Consider the following 27,659-nt stretch of genomic DNA (forward strand, 5'->3'; position numbering starts at 1 on the left):
TATTACTGCTTGTATGGAGATAAACCAACCTTGTGACTCAGAGGTGCCAGCCGTGGACACAGTTGAGCTGCCTAAAGAAGGTTATGAAGACACCAAAAGGTCAGACAAAGAAGGAGAGAAGCAGAAGACAGAAGATTCTGTGTGGGCAGGTGTGGAGACGTGTCAAAAGGTAGATGCTAGAGCAATGGATGTCCAGGTACTAGAGGGAAAAAAGGAATTTGCAGAGGAAGTGTGTGGACGTATAGAGAACAGGACACTAGTTTGTCTTAAAGTAGTCACAAAGCAAGACCAAGATGCCAGCAAAATTGATGATCTAAGAGTGAGATGTAAGCAAAGTATGGAAACCCCTGAAAATTATTTTGAGAGAGCCATTCTATTAGAAAAAGATGACATAGCAAGTGTAGCTGTGGTAGGTGAGCCTGGTGATGGAGCCCAAGGGCTACATGATGGGGTTCAAATAATTAATGGTTGTAAAAATACAGGAAGCTCTGGAGCTAAGCATGCCAATTATATACATGCCTTGAGTCCTTCTCTCCAGGCTGACTCTCTATCTAATATTGAAGATGCCTGTCCTGGTGAATGGAATTTACCTAGAAAAGACATAAAGAAAAATGTCATAGACCCTGCCAACTGTGGTTTAGTATGTCACCCAGCACAGGGCAGTGCTGAAGCTGAAGAAATTCAATGTACCCAAGATAAAAATCAGGCCATTTTTTTGACAATGAAATATGCAGTGGCAGTCGAATCTAAGACAGGCTTTAATTATTCTCTGGAAACTAATGACAGCAAAGGACATCAGTGCTTTCACAAGGGAGGAGACTCCTCAAAAGAGTGGTTGGAAAATACAGCAACCGAGAACAGTAGTCATACCATTAACGTGCCAGAAATTGCAAAGACAGACTCTCAGGAAGTAATTGCAGATCAAGTCAGGCAACTAAGCTTGAATTTAACTGCTAGTCATTGGAGCACTTCAGGATGTTCTGGTATTGCAAATTGTCAAGCTAGTGGGCCTATCAGAGATGGGGAAGGCTTTGATCATTCCTGTGCACATTTAGATGTATTTGGAAGTCAGAAAGGACTGGAGGTGGACTTACTAACAGGTGTCCAGGGGGAGCAAGCCATTGCTAGCTGCTCAGAGCAAAGCCAGGAGATAGCTAGACCATTGACTCTAGGAACCTTCTGGAACACTAGTTCTGAGAGTTCTGAGAGTTCTGATAGTTCTCGAGACATTGACACCAACAACTCAGAGTTATCTGAAGATGAAATTGCAAACCAGAGATATGGATTGTTGTATCAAGAAATAGACGCTGATAAAGACGAGGTACCTACCCTAATATGTAGCCTAGACTGACCAGAGGCTTCTGTAGGTTCCGTGTTTCCTAATGTCTCTCACCTCCTTCATTAGCCATCCACTGATCTCCTCAGCAGATTATCACGTACCTCTCAAAATCTGTGCAACCCAAATGCAAATAGGCTGACAAAAAAAATCCCACCAAAGCTCCACAATGGTTAGGAAACCTGGTGCTGGTTGCTCATGCCTGTAATCCTAGCTACTTGGGAGGCTGTAAGAGAAAGGATCATAGTTAGAAGAAAGACCAGTCAGAAAAGCTCATGAAATTTTATTCTGAAAAAACTTTTTTTAAAAATAATGAAAATCCAGGGCTGTGATAGAGCACCAGCCTAGCAAACCTGGAGGTCCTGAGTTCAAACTAGAAATGTGCTAAACTGCAAACAATACAGACTTACGTACTATTCCTAAAGTTTATCCACTTCATTAAGAACATGTGAAATGTTCTTATCAGGCCATCTAAAACTGCTTGATTCACCAAGATGATGGGTTGTAGAAATGATGGAAAAGCTTTTTCTAGAGTTTACCCAGAGCCCAAAGAGAGAGTTGTTAGCTTCTCATGGCTTTTCTCTGGAACTGTCTTCTCATCAACAAGAAAGTAGATTTGGATTAGCATTGAGTCAGTTAGTGACAATAATTGTAAAATTGGTATTTCTTTTTTGTCAGCCTATTTAAAATAATACAGCATGGCCTTTTGCATTTCCTAATCACATTCATGCACAACAACCTTTGTGTTATTTTGAAGTCTGATAGTCAGTACTCTCCAAATTGTCTAATGGGTGTTCACTTAATCCTATAAAAGTGATGGAAAGAAAGTAATACACTCCATTTTCCATTTCTGTTCAGGCTCCTGGTGGTTCATTTAATGGATTCACCCAGGTAAGGTGTCAAGTTTCCAGCAAAATCTGCTAAGAATATTGGATAATTTTTTCAATGTGGGCTTTGTGCCACTGGAATAATGGTGAACAGTATGAGTTCAAAATTTGACCCTATCATTCAGAGAAATGGAGACAGACTAGTAATTCCACCATCTGCTGGTTTCTCTACTGGTAAGTAGGAGTTGTGCCAATTTGATTTTCTAAATTCATCTGCCTTAGAGAGGCAAGAGGCTTGATTGAAGTAGAGAGATGGATCTAGAGAAAATATGAGACTTGTAGGATCTTTCTCCTACATTCACACCTTAGTAGTGTTTCAGAAAGGAACCACTGGTAGATCAGAAGCCCTATGATACCGACTCTGCATTAAGTCATTTTTCCCTGGCAGTCTAAGATAGACTGTCATACTCACTGTGTATTTCCAACAGACAGACAGGTATAAGCCATTTCAAACTTAGGTCATGTGGTTATCCAGCACCTGGATTCAACTCTAGGAGTCCCTTCACAGAGAACTCGGACTGAAGTTTGTCTCTGATATAATGCTTTCTATCTGAATGCCAGACACACAGAGGTTTCAGCATTGTTCACATTAGGAACTCACTAAATAGATGTTCATGATATATTCAAAATTAGAATTTATGAACTGTTATTATTCTACATGTTATTACTCTCTTTGTTTTCGTTGTTAGGCTGTTTTCTCATGCTTCTGTTTTTACAAATACTGGCTTGACTTTTCTGTTTCTTTTTTCCAGCCATTTTCCTCTGCTTTCCATCTCTTCCAACAGCTCTTTCACTCCTAGAATACTTTGAATTTCTAGGAGTTTGTTATGCTGTGGACGCGTTTTCCAATACAATCTTTTTCCTGTCATGAATGTGACATCTTTCATTACTACTATTTTTCTTCCACTTGCAGTAATTAACTATTCAGTTTCTCCTTTTTGTATCTGAGACTTTTCTCAGTGCCTGGTGATCTTGGTGGAAGATTAAAAGTAATATGTTAAAGATCTGAATGGAAACTTGCAGAAAGACCTCATTGGCTATATGCATCATGGTGGGTTTTCCAGCTCATCTTTTCTGTCCAGGAGCTTCTGCTGTGAGATTTCTTTTTTTTTTTTTTTCTTTGCTGTACTGTGAGGGAAATGAACAGGATACTGTGGGGGAGCAAATGGAGAGTCAGAGGCATATGTTTTTATACTTAACATGTAAATGCTTACAATCCTTCTACTTTCCTAATGTGCCTGTGTGTCCCATCTCATAAACTTCTCCAGTCTTAGTGGAGTTAATTTCATGCTTCATACTGGGAAGGAAAGGACATAGCTTGGTTTTCAGAGTAGATGACATTATCTTGAGCTCTAGTTACTTTACTTGGCTTTGTGGCCATTCTCCTGTCTTTACCATTCCTGGCTTCTGTTTCTCATGTCTATTCGTGCTTCTCATTGTGAGCCCATTAGGCTACCTAAGCAGTGACTTGGATTGATTCTCTGTATTACTGCTCTCATCACCTTCAGATACAGAGGGTTTGGATCCCCAAATCATCCATGGCTTGTTTTTGCCCATCCTCAGCCCTAGCACACTTCACTGTTCACAGCTCAGGCAGACCACGGTGTGTAGCCTGCTTAAGTTGCAGCTGCTATGTCTTTGGGAATTTCCAAAGTTACCTCTGAGTGTTGGATTATAAGTTAGTTCCTCCAATTTGTCTACAGTTTATGGAATGTGATTTCTGAAATCCCATATTTTCTAGGAAATAGAAGGAGAAAGCCTCTATAAAAAATCTCGCTGTGACTTTGACTTTGGTTACTTCTATTTGGAAAAGCTTCTATTAGAAAAAAGGACACCAGAGAGCACACACTTCTTTTGCTTGTGGTCTCAGCAGAATACCAGAAATCTGTCAAATCTTCCTGTGTGGCTATTACTAGTGATATGACTGAAAATGAAATTACCTTGACAGGTGTGACAAAGGAATTTCAGCTCAACAGGTCAGATGATGAGTGCAAGGCATCGTAATCAGTGTCACCCCTTCCATCATGCTCCCCCATCTCTCCACATCCCATTCCTGCCTTCAAGCCACCGACTTCCATTTTCACACTTGCACGTTGAATATAATGACTCTAGTCACCCCCTACTCTCTCCCATTTTCTGTCCTCCCTCTTCCCTCTGCCCTCTCCCTCAAGAAAGTTTAGCTACCTGCTATTCGTTTGATTAAGCTATTCATTAGTGATTCAGATGAGTTATGCCATTGGAATCCCCCCTGGAGTACCTAACACCTTAATAGATTGTTGTGTGGGCTTTGATTTTTATTTTTTTTGCATAGCCAAGCAAAAACAGAATCTCTGTGGCCTATAAATAAATACTTAAATGCTTCAAATACAGATTATTTGTATCGACAATGGAGCCCAAAAGATGCATTCTTTATGTTCATGGTTGAGTCCCAGCCTAGGTAATGGAATTGCTTTAAAATTATTGATTGTGATAGGATTTAGAAAATGAAGGAATACTGCTACAAAAAGAAAGACAATGATCATAATTGAATTTATGCCTATTACTTTAATGTAAAACATCTAGGCTCAGAATTATGTGTTTCTTTTGACTTATTTTTATTTATTTTTAATTCTTAAAATATCTTTATGTAGTTGTATAGGGAGGTGCCATATAACAAAGCAATTTATGAATACAATGCACTGTGATCAGTGTCACCCCCTTCAATATTCTCACCCTCCTTTGGCCCACCCCTGCTCCTAGTTTTCTTAGTTTTGTGATATATACATTGAATTCTTGGCTGCATTCTCTATCCTTCCCCCCTTCATTCATCTTCCCTCTCCCCTTTTCCCCACTTTGAATGTACCCAATTTGTGGTATTGATTTTGTTGGTCTTTGACCTGGTCTTTCTAAAAGATTATATTATTTGACCTCTCCATAGAGTCTATTATACTTCATCTGTAACCACCCAGTGTGTTTACTTATAGATGTATAGGTACATTCTAGCTACCACAAATGAAGGAAACCATGCAACCTTGGTTTCTCTTGGTCTGGCTTCACTGAATATAATTTTTTCCAAGTCTTTCCATTTCCTTACAAATGGTACACTACCATTCTTTCTAACAGATGAGTAGAATTCCATTGCTTGTATATACGACATTTTCTTGATCCATTCCTCCATTGAGGGGCATTTGGGCTGATTCCATAGCTATGGTAAATAGTTCTGCAGTGAACATGGTTGTGCTGATGGCTTTACAGTAACCTTGTTTGTGTTGTATTGGATAAATTCCCAGTAATGTAATTGCTGGGCCATAGGATCATTCTATGTCTAATGTTCCTAAACATCTCCTTGTGTACCAGAGCTACTTGTAGAAATGTGCATACCTGCCATTCCCTTCTCTCAATAAGCAGAGTTAGGATCAGGCATCTCTTCTCTCTGCTGGAGAAGTTAGTTTGTCATAACCTCTGTTATAAATACTGCTGCATGCCTTGTGTGAGGGACGAGGAAATCACACTGAATTTGTGTCTATCTGTAAGTCATCATTATAGCATCTCTTTTGAGGAATATGGAACAGCCCAACATTTAGTTAATTGACTGCACTGAACAAAACAGGGCTTGAAGCTGGTAATCACCCGACCTCTCCCTGATGGCTTTGTATGGCTCCAAAGAGCATCCTAGTGTATACGTTGCAATCCTTTTGAATCTGCAGACCTTACTGTGAGTTCTGAGTCATCTCCAAGGTCTTTTGTAGTCTTCAAGGCTGAAGAAGCAGGACTAGAAGGCAGGCGCCATACTGGATTGCGAATAGACCCCTTCAGTCTGCCAGTCTATCTCTCCCGCATTCCCCACTGATCTGGCTGTATTTTACCATAGAGGATTTTAGAATATGTGTTTCAAGGCTACACTATTCCTTTTATTATAAAGGAAATGTCTCTTTCTGATTCTTAGAGTTAAACCATTGCACTATCCTGCTGCCTTCTTGGATGTGAAGGCTTCCTCCCATGTTCTTTGAATGTGTAGTGATTTTTGCCACTGTAGCAAGCAAACAATAAGAAATAATTTCCAGCATTTCCAAACAGTTATAACAAGATATCAGTGGTTGGGAAAGAGTACAATTCCTATAGAACTCTTTTAGGTGATCTTTTTTTTAACATGATACACAATATAACAATTTATCTTTTGTTTTCTATCTTCTCACAAAGCATTTATGATTTTACACTATCTTAGAAGTAAGGAAAGAGTAGGTGACTTCCATATATTACTTTGAGAGGAAGGATTGGGGGAAAGTGTGGGAGTTTGAATAATGGACCCTGCACTTAATACTCAGGTGCCCTGACACTTAAAACAACAGCTAGTAGGAGAGGCAGGTCATATATAAAATCATGCTTTATCTTTACTTTCCATTCCTTTCATTATACTTACCTCTGTAGAATGTAAGTTGTAATTCCATGCCCAAAGAGTTGGTGTTTTCTCCTGTGGGACAATCTAACATATGAGACAGGTTGCTTGGAAGGAGACACAATATCCTTTTAGTTACTAATTTCAGCAGCAAATGCTATTAAACTCATGTCGAAAATCTCCTTAGCTGTTTTTGCCTTACTGAAACTTCAAATTTCCTTCGACTTCAAAGGAACCCAGAATCTGGTTTGCATCATAAGTAAGTTATCTTTGCCTTTAAAAGATCTACAAAGAGGGGTTGAAAGTGTGGCTTGGTAGAGTGCTAGCCAGTGAGTGAAAGCGGCAGGTAGCGAGTTCAAGTTCCTATCTCGGAACTTAGAAGGAAAATGTACAAGGATATGTGTTTTGTGTTCTGAGACTTCTCTTGGCTCCTTGTGTAGCTTTAGATTGCAGTATGACCTCATCTTGCCAGGGAGCGCTTCCTTCTTTGCCAACTTGACCTTTATGTGCTCCATTGATTGTGAGAGCCATTTGATCACATTCTCTTCTAGCAAATAACCTTGATGTTCCAAATGGAGAGATCATACCTGGAGTACTTACAGTATTGGCTGTTATGAAAATGTACGTGCTCCATTATATTGATCTTTCTTTTAGAATAAGAAAGCGGTATCTTTTCCTCATTTCTTCAAACTAACAAATGTAGGTCCTCTCTCTTTCCGTCCTTTGACTTAGCTCTCCTTTCTTCTCCCTTCTCTCCTTTTCTCTGTCTCTTTTCTCATTCTATTATCTCTTATCTACCTTTCTCTCTCTTCTCTTTCGCTCCCCCATCTTCACCTAAATGAAGGAAGTACCATTTTTCGCATGTCGTATAGACATCACAGCAAAGTAAGTAGTAAAATGTTGCAGGTAGGTAAAGTGAGTTGGCTGCCTTCAAGGGAAACAAGTTCTTGGTAATGAGAAACAAGAAGCATAACAAGATTTTATTCCTGGACTTTGCAGTCCTGAACAGGTTCATGATGTCAAACATGGCATTCTTCTTACAGTACAGATCTAAAGAAGCTACTTGCCTCTCTGATGACAAAGACAATTGGCACAATCTTAATTGTCCTGTATCCTACAATATTACCTATTCTTTTGTTGATCTGTTTCCTCTTAACCAAAAACAAACAACCCAAGGCTGAAACTGAACAGGCTGTACCCACCGAGCTGAAAGCAGAGGAGCCTCCTGTCACTGTGGCCCCTGCTGCTGGGCTGGACCTTGAACTGGAGACTGAGGAGCCCCAGGCAGTGGAGGAGTCAGTGGTGAGTGTCATCCCCCCCACCTACAGCCGCCATCACACTCATCTCCTGACCCACTGTACTGCTGCTCACACACACCATAGCACCACATCTGTCATGTCTCCCCTGGTTCTCAGAGCGCTCACAGTAAAACTCCATTCCTGCTCACATCTTCAAAAGAGATATCCAGAGGGCTGGGGATATGGCCTAGTGGCAAGAGTGCTTGCCTCGTATACATGAGGCCCTGGGTTCGATTCCCCAGCACCACATATACAGAAAATGGCCAGAAGTGGCGCTGTGGCTCAAGTGGCAGAATGCTAGCCTTGAGCAAGAAGAAGCCAGGGACAGTGCTCAGGCCCCAGGACTGGCCAAAAAAAAAAAAAAAAAGAGAGATATCCAGAGCACTGATCATACCATCTAGAGAAAAATCATGTAACCATAGCCAAAGGGTGCTGGATTCTCTTTTGGATCCTTTCCCTTTTGTGGTAGGTAAGTGGTAGAATGTGTAAAGACTCAAACTTTTATTCTTTATTTTAGATTTTATTTTATAAAATGTTCATATATAAATATAAATACAATAAATGTAAATATGTTTATATTTGTTTATTGTATGTTATATATTATTCAGTTATATTGTTGATGTAGTTGTATATGTTTATTAAATATATTCTGTTTTATATATCTAATTTTATATTTAAATATTTGTATTTTATTCTTTATATTTTATTTTTAGTCCTTTACATCCTCTTTTTGTTTTTATCTTTAAGTAATTGCTCAAAGGGGTTTCAACTCAATATATCAGTTTATGGGTACAGTGCATCGTGACCAGGGTTACACTTTAATTCTGTTTTACCTGTGTTGGCTAGAGATGTGTCTTTATGTAGGAACCAACTTATATGTGATAAACATAAGCATAACAACTTTGTTGCATGTTGGTTGCTATTAAAATATTCATGTGCAAAATTTGTGAAGGCTCGATGCAAGACTGAAACCCACATTACAAATCTATGAATCTGCGAGGTTTTCTATATTAAAAAATTGTTCATAAAACAAGACTGTGCAGGCTTATGGGGACTGTACGGATATGTTTAGCACTAGAATGGAAATCCATCTGTCTTCCTGGCCCCTTATCCACACAGGAAAAATAAGAACAAAACAAAACTACATTTGCCAATTGGGATTGAGCTAAAAAATACACCAGCTTCAGCTGGATAATGTAACTTCTGTGAATAGACAGAACTGGAAATACTGTTCTGAGTGAAAAGGGGTTATAAAATGCAATAAAGTATCTCCCAAGAATTTACATTGTGACATGAATTACTATAAGCTTCCTAGAATGTATACAAACAGGAAAACCCAATTTTTCAGATACCAAAATTGGCATTGCCTCAATTAGAATGAAAGGTATGGTCAACGTTGCTGCGACCCAAGGTTATTTTACTGGGGAAAATGAGAGGTCACCTGTCAAATTATTAGTTGTATGTGTGTGTGTGCACGTGTGTGTGCATGCATGCCAGTTCACTGTAGCTTGAACTCAGGGCCTGGGTGCATGTCTCTGAGCTGTTTTACTCAAGGTTAGTGCCCTACCACTTAAATCACAGCTCCACCTCTGGCTTTCTTTGGTGATGAATTGTAGAGTCTCATGGACTTTGTTGCCCAGGCTGGCTTCCAACCATGATCCTTAGATCTCAGCCTCCTGAGTAGTATGGATTACAGACATGAGCCGCATACTCTTTGTTTCATTGTGTTTTTTTAATGGAGCAGGAAAGTAAACACTAGGGCAAGATAGTGATGGAAAATATGAAATAAAAATGACTCAAGAAAGTGTCATTTTTCACTTAATGATTCCGAGTTGGACCAGCTCCAGTAGGGAAACTGAAATTGTGCCCAGCGAGGTGGTGTCTCTTCTGAAGGATCTCTTGCTTTCATGGACTTCTCCCTGCCCACCACACCCCACTCCACTGGTGACCCTAAGAATTCATGCATTCTTTTCTTGCATCCAGCTATGGCCTGTTCATCTTCCACCTTCACTTGACAATTACTTAGGAGATAAGGGAAACTTTAGTTGAAGGTTTTGACTACTACTATAAGGGAGATTATTAACTTTAAAATGATTCTGTGGACTTAGAAGATCCTGATTTGAAGGATATTTTTGTGTGTGCTGATTCTGAGGGTTGAACTCGGGGCCTGGGTACTGTCCCTGAGCTCTTTGGCATCTAGCCACAGCTCCATTTTCAACTTTTTTTCCTGGTTAGTTGGAGATAAAAGTCTCACAGACTTTCCTGCCAGGGTTGGCATGGAACCAAGATCCTCAGCCTCCTGAGTAGCTATGATTACAGGCATGTACCACCGACACCTGGTCTTGAAGGAATTGTTTTTGAGTCAAACATCTTCATCAACTGTGCACTGATGCTGGCAGGCCCGACTTCAGACTTCATGCTCACTGATGCCTTTAGGCCACATGGTATGGACCAGAGGCTGTGCGGAAGAGGCTCCTGCCGCAGTAGCCATGGTGTTGAGTGGGAGACGTGTTTTGTTTTGTCTGCTAGATGGTAAGTGTCAGAAAATCTGATGTGCTGAATCCTCGTGCAGACACCAATGCTAACAAAATTAGCTACCGGTTACAAAATACCTACAATGTAATACCTCATAGATAGAGGTGGAACAGGTCTTTATTAAGTGCTTGAGACTAGAGGTGTGATCGATTTCAGATATTTTTGAATTTTGGAATATTCATATATGCATAGTGAGATATTTTGGAAATGAAACTCAAGCCCAAATCTGAAGTTGACTTAAGTTTCACGTATACTTTCTTCATATCATAACCTGACTGTACTTGAATACAGTACTTTCAGTAAGCTTTTAGGCAATGCACAAAATGCTGTCTAAAATACAAATATAAGAATACCTTTTTCCCCTGAATTTTGAAGCATTTTGGATTTTGAAGTTTCACACTGGGGGTTCTTAATCTGTGTAAGATTCACAACCTTTTGGCAGTATTGAGGTGTGAACTAAGGGCTTTGTGCTTGCTAGGCAGGCATTGCACTGCTTGGATGACACCCCTAGCCCCTTTTGTTCTAGTTGTTTTTGAAATGAGGCCTTGCTTTTTTCCCCTTTGATCCTTTCTGTAATGCAGCTGATAGGATGACAGACAGACCTCACTGTGTCCAGCTTTTTCTGTTGAGATGAGTCTAGCAAAATTTTGCCAAAGGTGCTCTGGAAAGTGTTATCCTGCTGATCTCCAGCTCGTGAATAGCTAGGATTACAGGCATAAGCCACTGATGTCCAACTGATTTACAATGCTCTTAGCTAAGGGTAATCATAGTGATATTTAGCCAACAGTGGCACAAGCATTGACCATTACTAAGACCAAATTCCTCAATGTTGGTTAAGAAGACACTGAAGAATTCTCTATTCTATAAACACTTTTCTACACAAAGCTTATGGATGAACTTTAGAGAAACAAAAATTGAATCTTTTGGAGGGCAGAAATAGAGGCAATGTAAGAGCTTTTTGAAGTGTTCACACATCTCCTGAGACCTATAGGTGTTGTAATGACAAAAGGTGTGGAGCTCACAGTGTGTTCTACTTTGCCAGAGAGAAACAATGCATCGACTTCATTTCTTCATAGGGACTGAACCTATGTGTTATAGTAGTGTCAGCCAAGCTGTCAGCTTGTAGTGATTTGGGTGGCATCCATACTCCCTGTTTTCCATGTTTACAAAGTGGTTCCACATAGGTGCAATTGATTCTTTCCCTTTTACTGTATCTCTGCAACTTAGAGACTAGTACCACATAGCATACATTTTTGGCTAGAGGCCAGTGGCTCATTTCTGTAATTCTAGCCAGATCTCAAGAGGCTGAGATCTGAGAATCCAGGATTGAAGTCAGACTGGCTAGAAAAGTCTGAGTTTCTTACCTCCAATTTACTAGCAAACATACAGAAGTGGAATTATGACTCAAGCAGTAGAACACTAGGGAGAGTAGAAGGCCCTGAGTTGAATCCTCATTTACACACACACACACACACACACACACACACACACACACACACACAAATGCATTATTGTTTCATAAAGTGGAAGCATATTTTTTTCTTTATAACAACATAAACATATTGGGGTTATTCCTTTCCTAAGGAAAGACCTCTCTGTTTCAAGACGCATGGCATTTAGTTGGAAAAGCATAAAATCCACCTTGTGTCCCTAGAGCTAATGAATAGGCAGGTGTGCTGTGGGTCACCTTCAGAGAGCATCTTTTTTTCTGCTGAAATGTCACTGCACCATTATGAGTTCAGTTTGACAGGATGGTATCATCTGAGGTGAACATTATTGTGGTTTGGTTAAAAAACAAAACAAAAATGAACTCAAGTGCAATTTCAAAAACAGGAAATGTTAGGCGTGGTTTCCAAAGAAACCTGAAGTTTTCAAGGTAAGATTAATGGTTATATTTCTGATTACTTCTTGATTCCCCACATAGCTGATGCTGTCTTTGAAAATGTTTCCCCCCGCCCCAGTGTCTATTTTTTTAACAATATGTCTGTAGGATGCATTTTTATAAACCGACTCTCCACCTCACTTTCTCCTGATGCTTCTACATTGTGTAAATAAATAATTATTTGAAAACAGATAATTTCATTGTTGCTTTAAGTATATAAATCAGAGACAGGTTGAACAGATAAAGATGAGTATAGAATCAGTACATCGTATATTCTTTGATTATAGTAGTCATTTATCATGTGTGTCATTTCTCTGCAGAAATTAAGGTCTTATATTGATTTCATTTTCTTAAAGATAAGACCTGGAAATTATTTTTCTAAATACCTGTCAGCTTCTATACTTTGCTTACTTAATGTAAAGTAGCCAAACATACATTTTTTGGCCTACTATTTCAAAGGAAATCTACTGTAGTTAAATTTAAGGTTAGCACAACTTTTAAGACATTTGAAAAAGAGCAAATAAGCATGTACAATTGTGTTTTATCCAACAGGTTTGACATTATTGTAGCAAGCAAAGCACAGAAAATATTTTCCTTTTATAGATCTAAAAATAGCCAACAGATTGGAACACGTAATAGTAATAAAAAAAGGATATGGTAGTACTGAAAACCTTCCCATTCTTTCTTTGTCATATGTATATGTATATATATGTATATATATGTGTATACATATGTATATGGTACTATGGACAGATTAAAATACATATACATTAATATATACATATATAAATGTATGATTATATATCCACATATATATGGTCCTGGGAATATGTACACATATGTGTAGATATGTGTGTGTGTATATATGTAGCGTGTAGTGGTAGGGATTAAACTCAAGACTTCACACTTGCAAGGTAAATGCTCTAACACTTAGCCACACCCCAAAGTCCTCCTTGCTTTCAGTTTATTTTCAGACAGGGTCTTGTGCTCTTCCTTCGGAGGTCCTTGCACAGCACTCCTCACCTCTCTGCATCCCAAGTAGCTGAAATTTGAGCAACTGGTTTCCAATGTTCCATGGAAGTTTTCTGTGGTTCTATGGCAGCCAGTGACCACTGTCACATTGGAAAACTTCTCTCAAGAGTAAAAATTATGAACGATATTGCAGATAGAAAAGAAGGATGAAAGCATTCCTTAAAACCAGGCCAATGTCAGAGCCAGACACTCAGAGGAATGCACCCTGGGGCTCATCCCTCTGTTGTGTACTGTTTCTAAGCTGTAAAATCAAAATGTGAATTAAGCATCATGTAGAGAAATGGAATTCATTAGCAGCAGATCCAGAAAAGAATAGAGGAAGGTGCCATTTCTCTTCACTTTTCTAAGTAGGTCATGCGGTTATTTGCATTTCCTCTGTAAGTCCAGTGCAAGTTCCCTCGGCCTCTTGCCTTTGCCAGAATTGTTTATGTCAGTGTTCTAGTGACTTATTTGCAGCATTCTCATCAACACTTCTTTGTGGAAGAGATCAGGTGCATTGCTGGGGTGCTGGGACTGAGAATTGGTGTCATTCAGGCCAGGCACCTGCAGAATAGGCAGAGCAAGAATGACCTGTCTGTCACCTGCCAGTCTCTGTTGTCACATCCAGACAGCAGTGCCTCCTTAATTATTTAGCTAAAGGAAGGCAATAACAAGTACAGCCTTTGAGAGAAAAATCCAACACAACCTGATTGGCAGACGTGTCAAAAATAGACACCAATTCTGAGGCTAGTGATTAACCCTGTGTGTGGAACACATTTTTAAAAATATGCTTTACAGTGACTCACACCTGTAATCCTAGCTACTCAGGAAGCTGAGATCTGAGGATTGCAAGTTTAAAACCACCCCAGGCAGGAAAGTCCTTTGAGACTCTTTTCTACAATTAATCACCAAAAAGCCAGAAGTGGAGCTCTTGATCAAGTGGTAGAGTGCTAGCCTTGAGCCAAAAACCTCAGGTATAGTGCCCAGGCCCTAAGTACAAGCCCCAGGACTGAAATACACACAAAAAATTACCCTCTTACAACATCATTAATCCACCACAAAAATGGGCCTCGTTCCTAAGATGTATTGGTTCAGGTAAGAGGAAAATCCAGCTGTTAATCATGTGTAGTACTTGGAAAATGTAGCTATAAAAAGATGATTGTATACACAGGAGATGACATAGCTGTGTTAGCTTCATGCTCTGCAGCAGTGTATGTGTACGTGTGTGCGTGTGGAGTGGCATATTTGCTGTGCTTACACATTTTGTCTGATACAAAGCTACTGAAACCAATGGATATTCACAGATGTTATTTCCCAGGCAGATGGAATCCCAAAATAACTCAGAATTATGACCACTTATTTGCCTTCTGCATTTGAGCCTATATAAATCCATTGCATGCACACTGCTTATAAGTGTGTGTGTATTTATATATATATATATTCTTTTTTAATAGTTAAAAAGGCAATGTACAGAAAGTTCACAGTTATATAGTCAGGTAAAGAGTACATTTCTTTTTGGACAATGTCACCGTCTTTACTTATAGTCTTAACATCGAAGAAATGTGCAAAGGTCTTCAGTGTTTGGTGTAAGCCTCTGATTTCTCCAGTAAATATAGGAGCAACTGGTCATTCTTCCTGGAGTTAAGATGCCTTTCTCATTTATGTTTTTATCATTCCTCTCTTTTAACAACAGGGATGTTAATATCCATATACAATCTATATTTACTTATTAATCTTTATTCATTTATATTTACTAGTTGTACAAGGGGTTTCAACTCCAGAACTCAGGTTATGAGTACAGTGCTTCTTGGTCAATGTCACCCCTTTCATTGTTCTCCCCCCCCATCTCTCTCTACCCTCAAGTTACATAGTTCAACTTTTATACAATGTACATTTGATATAATACTATATTTGCCCACCCGTCCTCTCTCTACATTTAGTGCTTCCTAATACTTATTTTTAAAGGAGTTCAGTTCTCTTAAATATTTTTTTCCAGTACTAGGTTTGAACCCAGAACTTCCCTCTGTGTAGGCTGGTGTTCTACCACTTGATCCACTCCTCCAGTTCAGTTTCCACCTCTTATTTTTAGAATAGGGTCTCACTTTTCACTCAAGTTCATCCCTGAGCCATGATCAACCAATTTAGTTTTTCTGTAGTTGCTGGGATTACAGGCAAAGTCTACTGAGTCTCAAGGATTATGTAGGCTGGGCCAGGCTGGCCTAGAACTGTGATCCTCTCAATCTGATCCACATAGCTTGAGATGGCAGGAACTTGCCACTGCACTCAGCTATGTGTTAAAAAGAGGATCTCACAAACATTTCTACTCAGGCTGGCCTTGAAACACAATCCTCCTAATTTAGCCTCCCATATAGCTAGGATTGCTGACATGAGCCATCAGCAATGGGCTTAATTCTCTTAAACTTTTAAACGAGTTTTTATTGTGGGGAATTTCCAATCATTCACCAAGATATAAATCCCCACATAGTTGTTACCCTGCTGTAATTGTGAATGTTTATCATCAAGTAACTGTTACAAAGCATAGAAAGGGATTGCTTTTCTCAACTCACATACCTTAATTACTGAGTAGAAAAAGATAAACAGGACTTTATTGTAGCCAGTGGCTATATTTTGGATGATCGCACATGTTCTATGAAGAGCCCGAACGGCTTTGTGTTTGCCAGGCAAGTGACTGGCCTCTGAGCCTATCATATCTCAGCTGGTTTTGCTCTGGTCACTTTCTTTCTTTTTTTTTTTTAATAACTATATTAAAATTTTATTTTTTTAAATATCTTCAATAACATTTTTAAAAGTAAAAGATGTTTCATTTGATTATTTTAAGATTTACAATCCAGATAATAGTGTCTTAAGAAAGAAAATCACTATGTAAAGAATATAGAGATCATCTTAAATTTCTACTATATTGATTATTACTTGATAAAATGTCTCAGAATTTTTTTTTTCATTCCTGGGGCTTGAACTCTGGGCCTTAGCACTGTCCATGAGCTTCTTTTGCTGAAGACAAGCATTCTAACACTCATTGCTCTGGTCACTTTCAAGCTAGTCTTTCACTTTTTGTCCCAGTCATCCTGAACTGCAGTTCCCTCTGGATGCTTCACACATAGCTGGGATGGCTGAGCCTTGCTATCATGCTCAGCTCCTGGTTGAGATGGGTGCCTAATGAACTTTTTGTCAATGCTGGCCTCAAACCTCAATCCTCCTGATCTCTGTCTCCCAAGTAGCTGAGATTACTGGCATGAGGCACTGTTCCCAACTTCATCTCCCATTTCCAATGCCTACAGTCATTGTTCATGTCAGTATTCAGTTGGAGAATTCGTATTGTCTAGATGAGGACTTGGAAAGCACTCAATGTATGTTCTACAGAATTAAGTAAAGTAAGGACAGAGTGGGAAGAGGAGGGATGAGTGAGAACATTGAAAGGGTGACTGATCAGAATGTATTGTATTCATAAACTGCTTGGTTAAATGCCAACTCCTTCATAGAACCACTGAAAGATAATTTAAACATTTTTTTAAAAGTGAAAATAAAAGATTAGGCCTTGGGTAACCTAATAGAATGAATGCCTTGGCTAGCCTAATAGAATGAACCGGCTAGAAGTTGTTCAGTAAAGAAAAAGAATAGCTACTGCTAAGCATGTCAGAAAACAAGATTAGCTTCTGGAATCCATGTCCAGGTAGTAGTAAACAAGATCAATATAATATTTTTGTCCCCTGTTTTTCTAGTTTGAACTGCTTATATCAGGCCTGCCAAGCTGATGTTCTTTGACTCCTATTAAGAAGTTGAATTCCAAACCAATTAGCTAAAAATTAAAATTTTCATTGAATTCCTCTCAGAATAGTAAGTTTTAAATACTGCTCAAAACCTCCCTTCTCTACCATGCTTCTCCCAGTAAAGATGTGAAATCTGTTTTTGCATTTTCTAGACAGCCTTCAACTCTGCAGATATTTAGGATTTTTATAATATGTGTTTGATGTTTTTAAATTATCTTTCCTTCATTTGGAAGAGTTCTCATTCAGAAAACTATCACCTCTTCTTCCTTCCTGAAAGCAATTTAGCTTCAGCAAACTTCCCCACAATGATGAGGAAATGTCTGCATAGAGACTTTGCATGGTGAGGCTGTCCTACAGGTGTGGCTTCCCCAGTCCCCAACTGCTGAGCTCAGGCCCCTGCCATCCTGCCCATGCCCTGAGGCCTCATTCGTTGTCATCTCACTCCAGCCAACAAAAATGGCCATCGCAAGGGCCTCATATCCAAAATATACTTAGAACTAAAAAAATTAAGTCCCCAGCATTGTGATCTGATGAGCCTTGCTGGGAGACTTTGGATCTGGAGTCACAGACTTGTCTTGTTTGGTGTCTTCCTTACAGATCCAGCCTGGAATGGAGGGTGCAGAGACTGTGGGATCCCATGTGCCCACTGAGGGGGCTCTGGTGGAGGAAATAGAGGCAGACAAGGCAGCCCTTCCTGCCAGCGAAGGAGGAAGTTTAGAGGAGACCAAAACGGAGGCAGAAACCACAGAGTTTGCAGACAGTGACAGACCTCCATCTGCAGAGACAGATACAGCAGCCACTCAGGTGAGTCTCCCCACACAGGAATCATGGGAGACAGAAAGCTAGAGTAATCTGTCTGCAAGTTGAGAGTGGTAGCTTCGTGTATGCAGAATAAGTTAATACCATTTTGTGTTTCCCTATAATATGTATGTGTGGTTATATTATAACCTAGATTTTATATATAATACAAAATATAATGTGTTCATATTATATACAATATAGTTATATAATGAGGTCATAATATAAATTATATAAAATATAATATATAAAATATGTATTATGTTATAACATACAGTATTATATGCAATATGCATGTATATAACATGTACATTGTATGTGTATATAATGTGTACATATTATATATACATATGTGTGTATATATATATAAAATCATTGCTAGATATTCAGAGTGGTCTCAGCAGTCACTGCATGTCTACACCATAGTGTTCCACATGATTTCTGGTTCCTATGGCTGATGCAGTTGAAGCACAGGAAGAGGAAGAGGAGGAGGCCAGGGAATAAGGAATGAGTCACAGATAATGAAAGATGAAAATGGATGGAAGAGAGGAGAATTCCATAACAGGGCTGAGGGAGAAAATACCCATAAAACATTAGGCCAGGGCCAGGCATGTGGTGAGAAATCAACATTACTAATGACCTCATATTACTGTCCTCACTGTTTTGTGACCTCTACCACCAGGCTTCCTCCAGCAAGGGTCAGTGCTTGGGCTCCACTCTTAATAGGGAAGGCACACAGTGAGGTCCTACATGGAGCTGGAGCAAAGAGCAAAGAGACCCTGCTGTCACCACCTCTATCCAGCACTCAAAAGCCATCAGTCACACATTCCATACCTTGGGGACAGAAATGGAAGGCTGCAAAGATCATATAGGTCAACGTGGAAACCTCCCTTGGATTTCCATTTCACCATGGTCTCCCTGACCTCCAGTGACCCCCTTGTACCCCCCTTCAGTCTCCATCCATCTCCACTGTACTCAGAAATCAGTGACCACCAAAGGCCCCAGACATAAACCCCACTAAAGAGTTTGGTACTCAGACAGGAAGCATTAAGAGACAGAGTTGGTAAGCCAAGCATTACATGGTGCAGGATTTGGGGGACAATTATTGGGGCACCGGGGGTTGTAGAGGCAGGTTCTGGGAGATGCAGATGTCTTGTTCCTCATCCCTGCTGGACACCACTGCTGCCTTTTTTCTCTAGGAGAAGGTCATCCCTTCTGTGGTCATTGAGCCTGCCTCCAACCATGAAGGAGAAGGGGAACACGAAACAGCCATGGGTACAGAACCTGAGGAGGCCACAGCGGATGTGGCTCCTGGGGCCTCCATGGGGGAACCTCCAGAGCTGGCCAGGGAGCAGGAGCCTCCAGAGGATTCCCAGGCTGCACCTCCTGATCAGCTTCCCTCAGGAGGGGAGGCCTCCCCGGATCAGCCGCCTGGCTTTCTCTACAAGGTCTCTGTACTGTGATGTCGTAGTCATTTGTCTTTTCTTACTTTTCTTACTTTCTTACTTTTCTTACTTTGCGTTCCATTTACTTCAAGTGTGTGTGTGTGCGCGCGCGCACGCCTCCAATCTATGGAACTTGAACTCAGGATTTGGTTGCTGTCCCTGAGCTCTGTTTTTGCTAAAGACTGGTGCTCTACCACTTGGGAATCATAGCTCCACTTCTTGTTTCCTGGCCATTTTCTGGAGATAAGAGTATCATGGCCATTTTCCTGCCTCCTCTGGCTTTGAACCATGATCCTCAGATCTCAGCCTCCTGAGTAGCTAGGATTATAAGCATGAGACACCTGCATCCGGCTTGCTGCAACCTTTGATTTTCTGGTATTTTACTTTTCCTCTTTGCAATGTATATCTTCCCTACCTACTATTTTCCTGTCATCCTTGGAAATTCGCCTTGGAAAATGGGAGGATTTCCTTGCTGTGAGCCAGCAAGCAGTACAGAAGTACCTTCCCCATTTTAACAAAGAACTAGTGGGGGCACCAGGTCTGCCCATAGGTAAGGAGTGGGTTAAATCCCCCCAGTCCCCCTGAGCCTGGCTCAGACCCCCATGTGACTGCCAGAGAGGAAGCAGGGGTGACCCTGTGGATATTTCAAATACAAGCAAAGCAAGAGTCATCCATTGAATGAATTAATTAGTCAAAGCAGATTTCAGGCTTCCATGAAAAGCAAGACAGAAATAAGCCTGCAGTAACAGAACAATGTTATTCCCAGCAGGTATACTTAAAACCTTTATAAACCAATGTCCTTACCAAAATAACAAATAATGACCAGAAAACACTGGCATTAGCCAAGATCGAAGGCAGATAATGTTCTCTCGTGGGATCTGGTTAGGAATGTTCAATTCCATAATTTGATTTACATTTCAAAATTCATCTGCCACACACTTGGCAACTTAAAAAAAATTTGAGTGTGTTCATAGGGCTGGGATTGAACAGTGAAAGTCATACTATCTCCCTGCCCCCCATTCCTTCCCTCCCCTCCCATCTCTTTCTCTTCCCTCCTCCCTCCTCACCCCGCCCACCCTATTTCCTCCTCCTCTTCCCCACTCCATCTTATAGAAAATAGTAGACACCTTGATAAATCAGGGGTGAGCATATAATTGATTTATAAATAAATTAAATTGGAGAAAAGTTGAGTATAGGATTACGGGGCTGTGCGTGGCTGTTTTGTTTTAATTGGTTCACCTGAGGTCAAGGAAGCCATATGCCTTGCAGGGCTTGGGCTTGAGGCCTGGTCCATGTCTTCCTTGATGCCTCAGTGTGAATCAGCCCCAGAGCTTAACCTGCATCTCTGCACATCAGTCTTCTCATTAGAGTAGCCAATTTGGGGATGGCAGTCATCTCCAGTGCTGACATTTTGTGATTGTGTATACAACAGAACACCTTTTAAAAACATTGCTTCATCTCTGTGGGATTGAGGCCAACAATTGGAGAGAGAGAGCTGGCCAGGATTATATAGTTACTCAAGCTAGGAGATAGGCTTGTGGGTGGTCATTGTGTTCTTTCTACTTTTAGTTGTAATGTTATTTTAGAGATTTTTATTTTTTATGATACTAGGGAGTTTGAACTCAGGGCTTCATGCTTGCTAGGCTGGCACTCTACCACTGGAGCCACACCTCAGGCCTGTTTTACACTTGTTAATTCCCTTCCAGTGGTGCTAGCATGTGCCTTGGCCATAATGCATCTACTTTAAGCTTCCTGTCATTGCTGAAATCACAAGCATGGACCCCTCTACCCAGCTTCTCTGCATGAAGGAGTCACACAGATTTTTCTGCCTGGACAGGCCTCGCACCACAATCCACCCAATCTCAGCCTGCCACATAGTTTAGGATGACAGGCATATACCACTGTGCCCAGCTATGGCTTAAGAAGGAATCTCTTGAACATTTCAGCGGGAGCTGGCCTTGAACCACCATCTCAGCCTCCCAAGAAACTAAGATTATAGGTATGACCCACTGGCACCCAGCTTAAAGAAATGATTTTTAAGGAGGCAATAAAAGCAGGTTGACATGGGTAGTATAAATAAATAAATAGTAGTATAGGGAAGGGGAAAAGTGTGTGTACAAGGAAAGTGATCCCAAAGTTTGGTACTAATTCTCACATAAGATTCAAATAATTTTTAGTTATTTAGACAAAGCTGAGGTTAGAATAACTTCCAGAAAATTCTCCCATGTTCTTTCCCAGTCGACCTCTCCACCCCCAGAGGCAATTCTCTGAAGGGGATTTTGAGTTCTCCAGGCTAGCCTCAGCACCTCTTAGAGATGGTATAACAGAAACATCTCTGGGAAATGATGTTACAGGATAAGAAAAGGTCATCTTACATGAAGATACAGTGATGGCACTGGATCCTCAAGTTTCAATGATAAGCAGTAATAAAGTGTCAATATCTATAAATACAAATGTGTCAATATCTATAAATATAAATGATGAATTCAAATTTAGTGAATTGTAACTTAAATCTACATTAAAGACATTTCACTAATATATATATATATATATATATATATATATATATATATTCAAATGGCCTTATAGGAATTAGGAAAAATAAAGAGTATGAAATAAACATAGAATAGTACTCCCTCCCTTTTTTCTTTGTCTCTAGAAGCTTTCTTTATCCTTGGGGTGTGTACAGATCTGTTATTGTAATGGAATACCTAAGGCATGCTACTTTATCAAGTAAAAAGGTTTATGTAGCTCACAGATCTGGAGGCTCAGAGATTGGTGCAGGTACTGGCTAAGCTCAGGGGAGGTCTCTTACTGTGTCACGTGACACGAGGTATCCTGCAACCAGAGTCCATCAGTGCAAGACAGGAAACCAGAGTGTGGGGAAGGGCTGGGCAGAGTCTAACCAAGGTCTTCCAGGGACTGGCTTATTCCCTTCTGAGGGCAGTTCCCCCAAGGGCCTCCTGGGAGGATCTGCCTCTTATAGGTCCCCTTGCCTCTCACACCAAATGATGGGGACCAAATTATCAACATATGAGCCTTTGAGGGCCAACCTGCAGACAAACCTCCCAGAGCAGGGTGTAATGGAGATATTCATCTTTCTATCCTACTAGGAAAATGCTTCTAAGAATGTCGTTTTTGACAAGGCAGCTATGTATTTATTTTAACATCTTTCTTTGCTTTCCAAAGTTAACCTGTTCCTTTAAAATCTTGCAGGTGGAAACATTGCATGATTTTGAGGCAGCCAATTCTGATGAGCTTAACCTACAAAGGGGTGACGTGGTGCTGGTGGTCCCCTCAGACTCAGAAGCTGACCAGGTAAAAGACAAGATTGGGAAGATGCTTCTGGTCGTGTTGATTTTCCCCTGAGGGCTGGTTGCATACAGGAAGCTCTTGAAAGCCAACTCTGAGAGGGGCTGAAGTGGTTGTGACAGTAGCACAGCATTGGTTGGATTTTCAGGGCCTTGGAGGATCCAGTGCCATCACTGCATCTTCATGTAAGATGACCTTTTCTTATCCTATAACATCACTTCCCAGAGATGTTTCTGTTATACCATCTCTAAGAGGTGCTGAGGCTAGCCTGGAGAACTCAAAATCCCCTTCAGAGAATTGCCTCTGGGGGTGGGGAGGTCAACTGGGAAAGAACATGGGAGAATTTTCTGGAGAGATGGAAATGGCCATCCATATTGGTAGGTGTGTGTGTGTGTGTGTGTGTGTGTGTGTGTGTGTGTGCATTTTCCCAAACTCATTGAACTATATACCCAACAACACAACATTATAAAGCCTTTAAATTTAAATTTAAAGGAGGCTCCTATAAGCATGCCTTCTAGCAAAGAGGTCTCAGGGTAAGGTGCTGCAATCTTCTAATTTGTTCCTATTTTTGAGTTGTGAACTTTTTTGGTGGTGTTTTTGGTGCCAGTGCTGGGGCTTGAACTCAGGGCCTAGGCATTGTCACTGAGGTATTTTTGCTCATGGCTGAGCCACAGCTCCACTCCTGGCTTTTTTGATACCTAAAAGGAGATAAGAGTCTCATGGACTTTCCTGCCCAAGCTAGCTTCAAACTGGAATCCTCAGAGCAGCCTGCTGAGTAGCTAGGATTGTAGGCATAAACCACTAGCACCAGCTCTTGATTTGTGAACTTTTAAAATTATGCAAAGCATGAATAAATAAGTCTATGAACTTTTTTTCTGGAAAGAAGAGCTGTAACTTCCATATTATTTTAAAAGAGATTGGTGATTTTCCCTAAAAAATTAAGTTAAGCATCACAACTTTCAACTTCCATACCCAACATTTTGTTCTTTCTTTTAATAATAACAAGTATAAATGTATCTCAAATACAGCCTAAACAACAAAATAATCTCTATTACTATAAAACCAGATTATAAATTAACAAAATATTTTTAAAAGAACTCAATATTTAAAAATACACTTAGAAAACAATTCATTTGTCAAAGAAGTCATAGACTAAGTTGACAAATTTTCATAATGATCATTAACTTAAATGTTAGAAAAAGAATGTAAAAAGAATGTTAATTAAATAGTGCATAGGTAGAAGGAAATAATAAAAATAATTTCACATCCTGTTCAGTATAGTGAGTTGAATAATGAATGGTACCAGGTAACAAAATGATGGATGAGAATAAAGCCTATGTGTGATCAATAAATGATTGAATTCTCCTCAATAAAAATGAATACAATTATAAACACATAATTTAGAAAGTTAATATAACCCCAAGTTGTTTCCTTGTAAGGTTTAAGGAAAGTATTATTATTAAAATCTTAGACTTTTAAAGAAAAGAGCAATAAGGCATATATTACCAAAATAGGCAAAAATATTGACATCTCTACATAGCTCAAAAAACATTAAAAATTCTTTGTGTGTTTTTATAGTTGTACTAGTCATAAATTGACTTTTAGAAGAGAAGAAAAAAGTAGCCTTGGGTCTGGGAATATGACCTAGTGGTAGAGTGCTTACTTCAAATACATGAAGCTCTGGGTTTGATTCCTCAGCACCATTTGTATAGATAAAGCCAGAAGTGGAGTTGTGGCTCAAAGTAGAGTGCCTAGTCTTGAACAGAAAGATGCCAGGGACAGTGCTTAGGCACTTAGTCCAAGCCCCAGGACTGGCAAAAAAAAAAGTAGCCTTTTATATTTACTATTTCCAATGTCTTCATTGCTTTCTACAAATATGAGTGTCTGTGCTTAAAATTTCTGGTTAAAGTTTCCTTTCTGTGAAAAAATTAGCAATTATTATAATATAGATCAATTGGCAATAGAGCCTCTGTGTGCAAATCTCTTCATTCATACACATTTTTAAAGTTTTTTTAAATATGTAAATAATTCTGGATTGTCTTTATTTCTGTCATCTCTTCAAGATGTTTTTCCATTGTTTTGTGGTCCTTTTCTGTTTGTAATTGTAAATCAGCTGTCATTTACCATGCTCATTAACATATACCATGTTCATTTTTAATACAGTAAATCACTCTGTATTTATAGTTGTAAATTAATTTGAGTAAAATATGTTTGGTTTTAAAAAACTATTTTTGTGTGATTTCATATTTAATGTTCACTGTACTTTCACATGTAGTTGATACTTTTAATTTCATTTGGAAATCTTTTAGCTACTTATATCCTTCATTCTTTTCCACATTCTGTTCTATCTTCTCTCTTGGTGGATTTTCCAGTATATTACATGTATCTCTTAATGTCTGAGATTCTGTCCTTTATTGATCAATATTAACGTCATTCACTATGGAAGTCCATCTGGAAAATTTCTATTGATCTGTCTTCTTAGACCATGACTCTCTCATCTACTACTTCTAGTTTGTTGTAATCTTTGCTACTTGAGAGGCTGAGAACAGGAGGACTGGTGTTGGAGGCATGTCTAGGGAACTCATATTATACTTAAACAACACTGTAATTTCTTTCTTGTTCTTTTACATAGTTTCTTTTTCTTTGCTGACATTTCTCATCTGTTTTCTCAGTACTATTATCTCCTAGAGTAAGTTCTTGAACATATTTTTCTCAGCTGCTGTACATTTCTTAATGATCATTGTAAAAGGTGGGGCATTTTAGGGCATAGTTGTTTGTTGCCTTTTATCTCTGGAATTGTATTTTCCTGGTTTCCACCTGTGGTATTTCTCTTGATGCTGGACACAGCGGGTAGACATACATGGCAGAGTCTAGGCTCTCTTTTCTGTATCTGAAGATTGTTTATTTTTATCCTAACAGAATTTACATTATAGGATATTACTTTAAATTTATAGACACTCATTTTATAATTTGCTCCAGTGGTTACCTTTGATCATTGTACAAATTCTTATTTCTGGGCCATTGTCTCTACCTCTAAGGCAAGAAGGAATTGCAGTAGAAGGCACCTGCAGTGCTGGGTAAGATTCACACTCTAAACCTGGCCCAACTCTACCAGCAGTGCTTATGTCTTTATTAAGCATAGACAGCCATTCTGCTATTGATTTTCCCCGAGAATCTAGGTGCAGACTTTACACATGCAAAGTCAGAGGTCAGACCAAGTATTCAGGGAAGTTTGTCTGCATAGTTGGGGCTGTACCCTGGAAGTCCCTTACTTTTGAGATATCCTCCCATCAATGCTCAGCTGTTCGGGCTCCCCTAGGCTCTATCCATGGAATGCCCTGTCTCACATGGACTGAGGATATGGCTGAGGGAAAACATGTTAGCTTGGCCTTGCCCACCATAGCATTAAATAATCCCCAATCTCAACCTTCTGGTAATCCTTGGTGCCTTCAACAGTTGTGACCCTCGTTTACCCCTACCTCACTGTACATAATCTTGCATCTTATATTGCAGATTTTATAACAAATCGTTGGCTATATGTAGACCCATATATGCAAACCTTTGTATATAGAGATAATGTAGTCATTTTAGTATTTCTAACTATTCTGCATAGACACACTTGTCTGATACAAGCTAAACTGGAAATCCTTGTTTGTTATGTATTTTAAGCTGTTAAAATTCAATTCTTCTCAGGTCAAGATTTATACTGGCTAGTATCTTCTGCTTCATGACTCGTGGTATTTCAGGATATAAGTGTTGGAGTAGATCTTGATGATGGATTTGTGGAAGTCCTTGTTTGTCTATATTGAAACAATTTTAAAATGTTTGACTCTCTTTAGACCCACTAGATGTTTTACGCACTGTAAATGAAGTCAAATATAGACACTTACTATGGGAAGAAATGACTTTTTATATGCATTCTACAGGTTCAGAAAATATTTAGTGATCATCTTTTATTGTAAGTATAAATTTGTATAAATTTATCCTTCACGCATGTTACCTCATAATTGTAAAGGATTTTTTTTTCCTCATCAGAGAAGATATCATCAGTTATCTTATTGGGTCATTTTCTCTCAGTGATTTTTTTCTCCTCTTTCCTTAAAAAATGGTCTGTCTAGCTCTTATACTTCTTATTTATATGACAATGGCAATTTATGGTTTCGGATTCTATCAAATGGGAATATATTCAGCTCTTTATTTAATTTTTGAGAGCCCATTTTATCTGATGTACTTGAACTGTATTGATCATTTGGTTCAGATGAAATCTGACCATCCTTCATTCTAAGTGGGGTCTTTCTCCTGCACTGAGTATCATAAAAAGACAGTCATTCCCCACTGCTTTGACTTCATTCATTCACCACGTGTCCAAATATACCTTCTAACTCAGCTATTTCCAGCTCAATGCTGTTTTCTTTCTGAAGAATCAGGACAGACAACAGCCTGTTTCTCCATTTTATATGTCCTCTCCCCTTCTGCTTGGCCATCCAGGAATGTGTTCTTCAGCCTTTCTGTGGCTAAATATCTTCATTTTTTGTGTGTGCTATGGCATTCCTCTATGACCACAAATGTTAAGTTATAAAGAACATGCAAATGTCTCCAACAAAAATACCACAGTGTTAAACCACTTGGTAGTTTACTTGAAAAATCAGGAGCCAAATGCTAGTAGCTCATGCCACATGGGAGTCTAAGAAAAGGAGGATCGTGGTTTGAAGCCAAGCTGGGAAAAATGGTTTGCAAGACCCCCTCTCACCCCATAGATGGGAAGAATGGTGCTTGCATGTCATTCACATAGGAGGCTGAGATTGGGAGGTTTAAGGATCCAGCCCATCCTGGGCATAAAAGTCATTGAGACTTGATCTCCATAGAAAGAAGCTGACACAGTCACGGCATGCACCTGGAATCCCAGCAACAAAAGGAAATCTAAAGTAGGTAGATCAAGACTCAAGCTTGTGCCAAAAGCATGGTTGAAGTGGTAGAGTGCCTACCTAATGT

The 27,659-nt window shown here is 39.5% G+C and overlaps 1 protein-coding gene across 1 annotated transcript in view; it reads left to right on the top strand.

Moving 5' to 3' along the window:
• Amph (amphiphysin) overlaps positions 1-27,659 on the top strand; it is a 142,265-nt gene that overhangs the window by 112,991 nt on the left and 1,615 nt on the right. Inside the window, exons 15-19 of the mRNA XM_048339447.1 lie at positions 2,195-2,227; positions 7,775-7,900; positions 17,710-17,916; positions 19,110-19,358; positions 22,572-22,673. Coding sequence (XP_048195404.1) covers positions 2,195-2,227; positions 7,775-7,900; positions 17,710-17,916; positions 19,110-19,358; positions 22,572-22,673 — 717 coding nt within the window. The remainder of the gene's footprint in view (positions 1-2,194; positions 2,228-7,774; positions 7,901-17,709; positions 17,917-19,109; positions 19,359-22,571; positions 22,674-27,659) is intronic.

The sequence above is a fragment of the Perognathus longimembris genome, chromosome 2 (assembly GCF_023159225.1).
Source record: "Perognathus longimembris pacificus isolate PPM17 chromosome 2, ASM2315922v1, whole genome shotgun sequence".
NCBI lineage: Eukaryota > Metazoa > Chordata > Mammalia > Rodentia > Heteromyidae > Perognathus > Perognathus longimembris.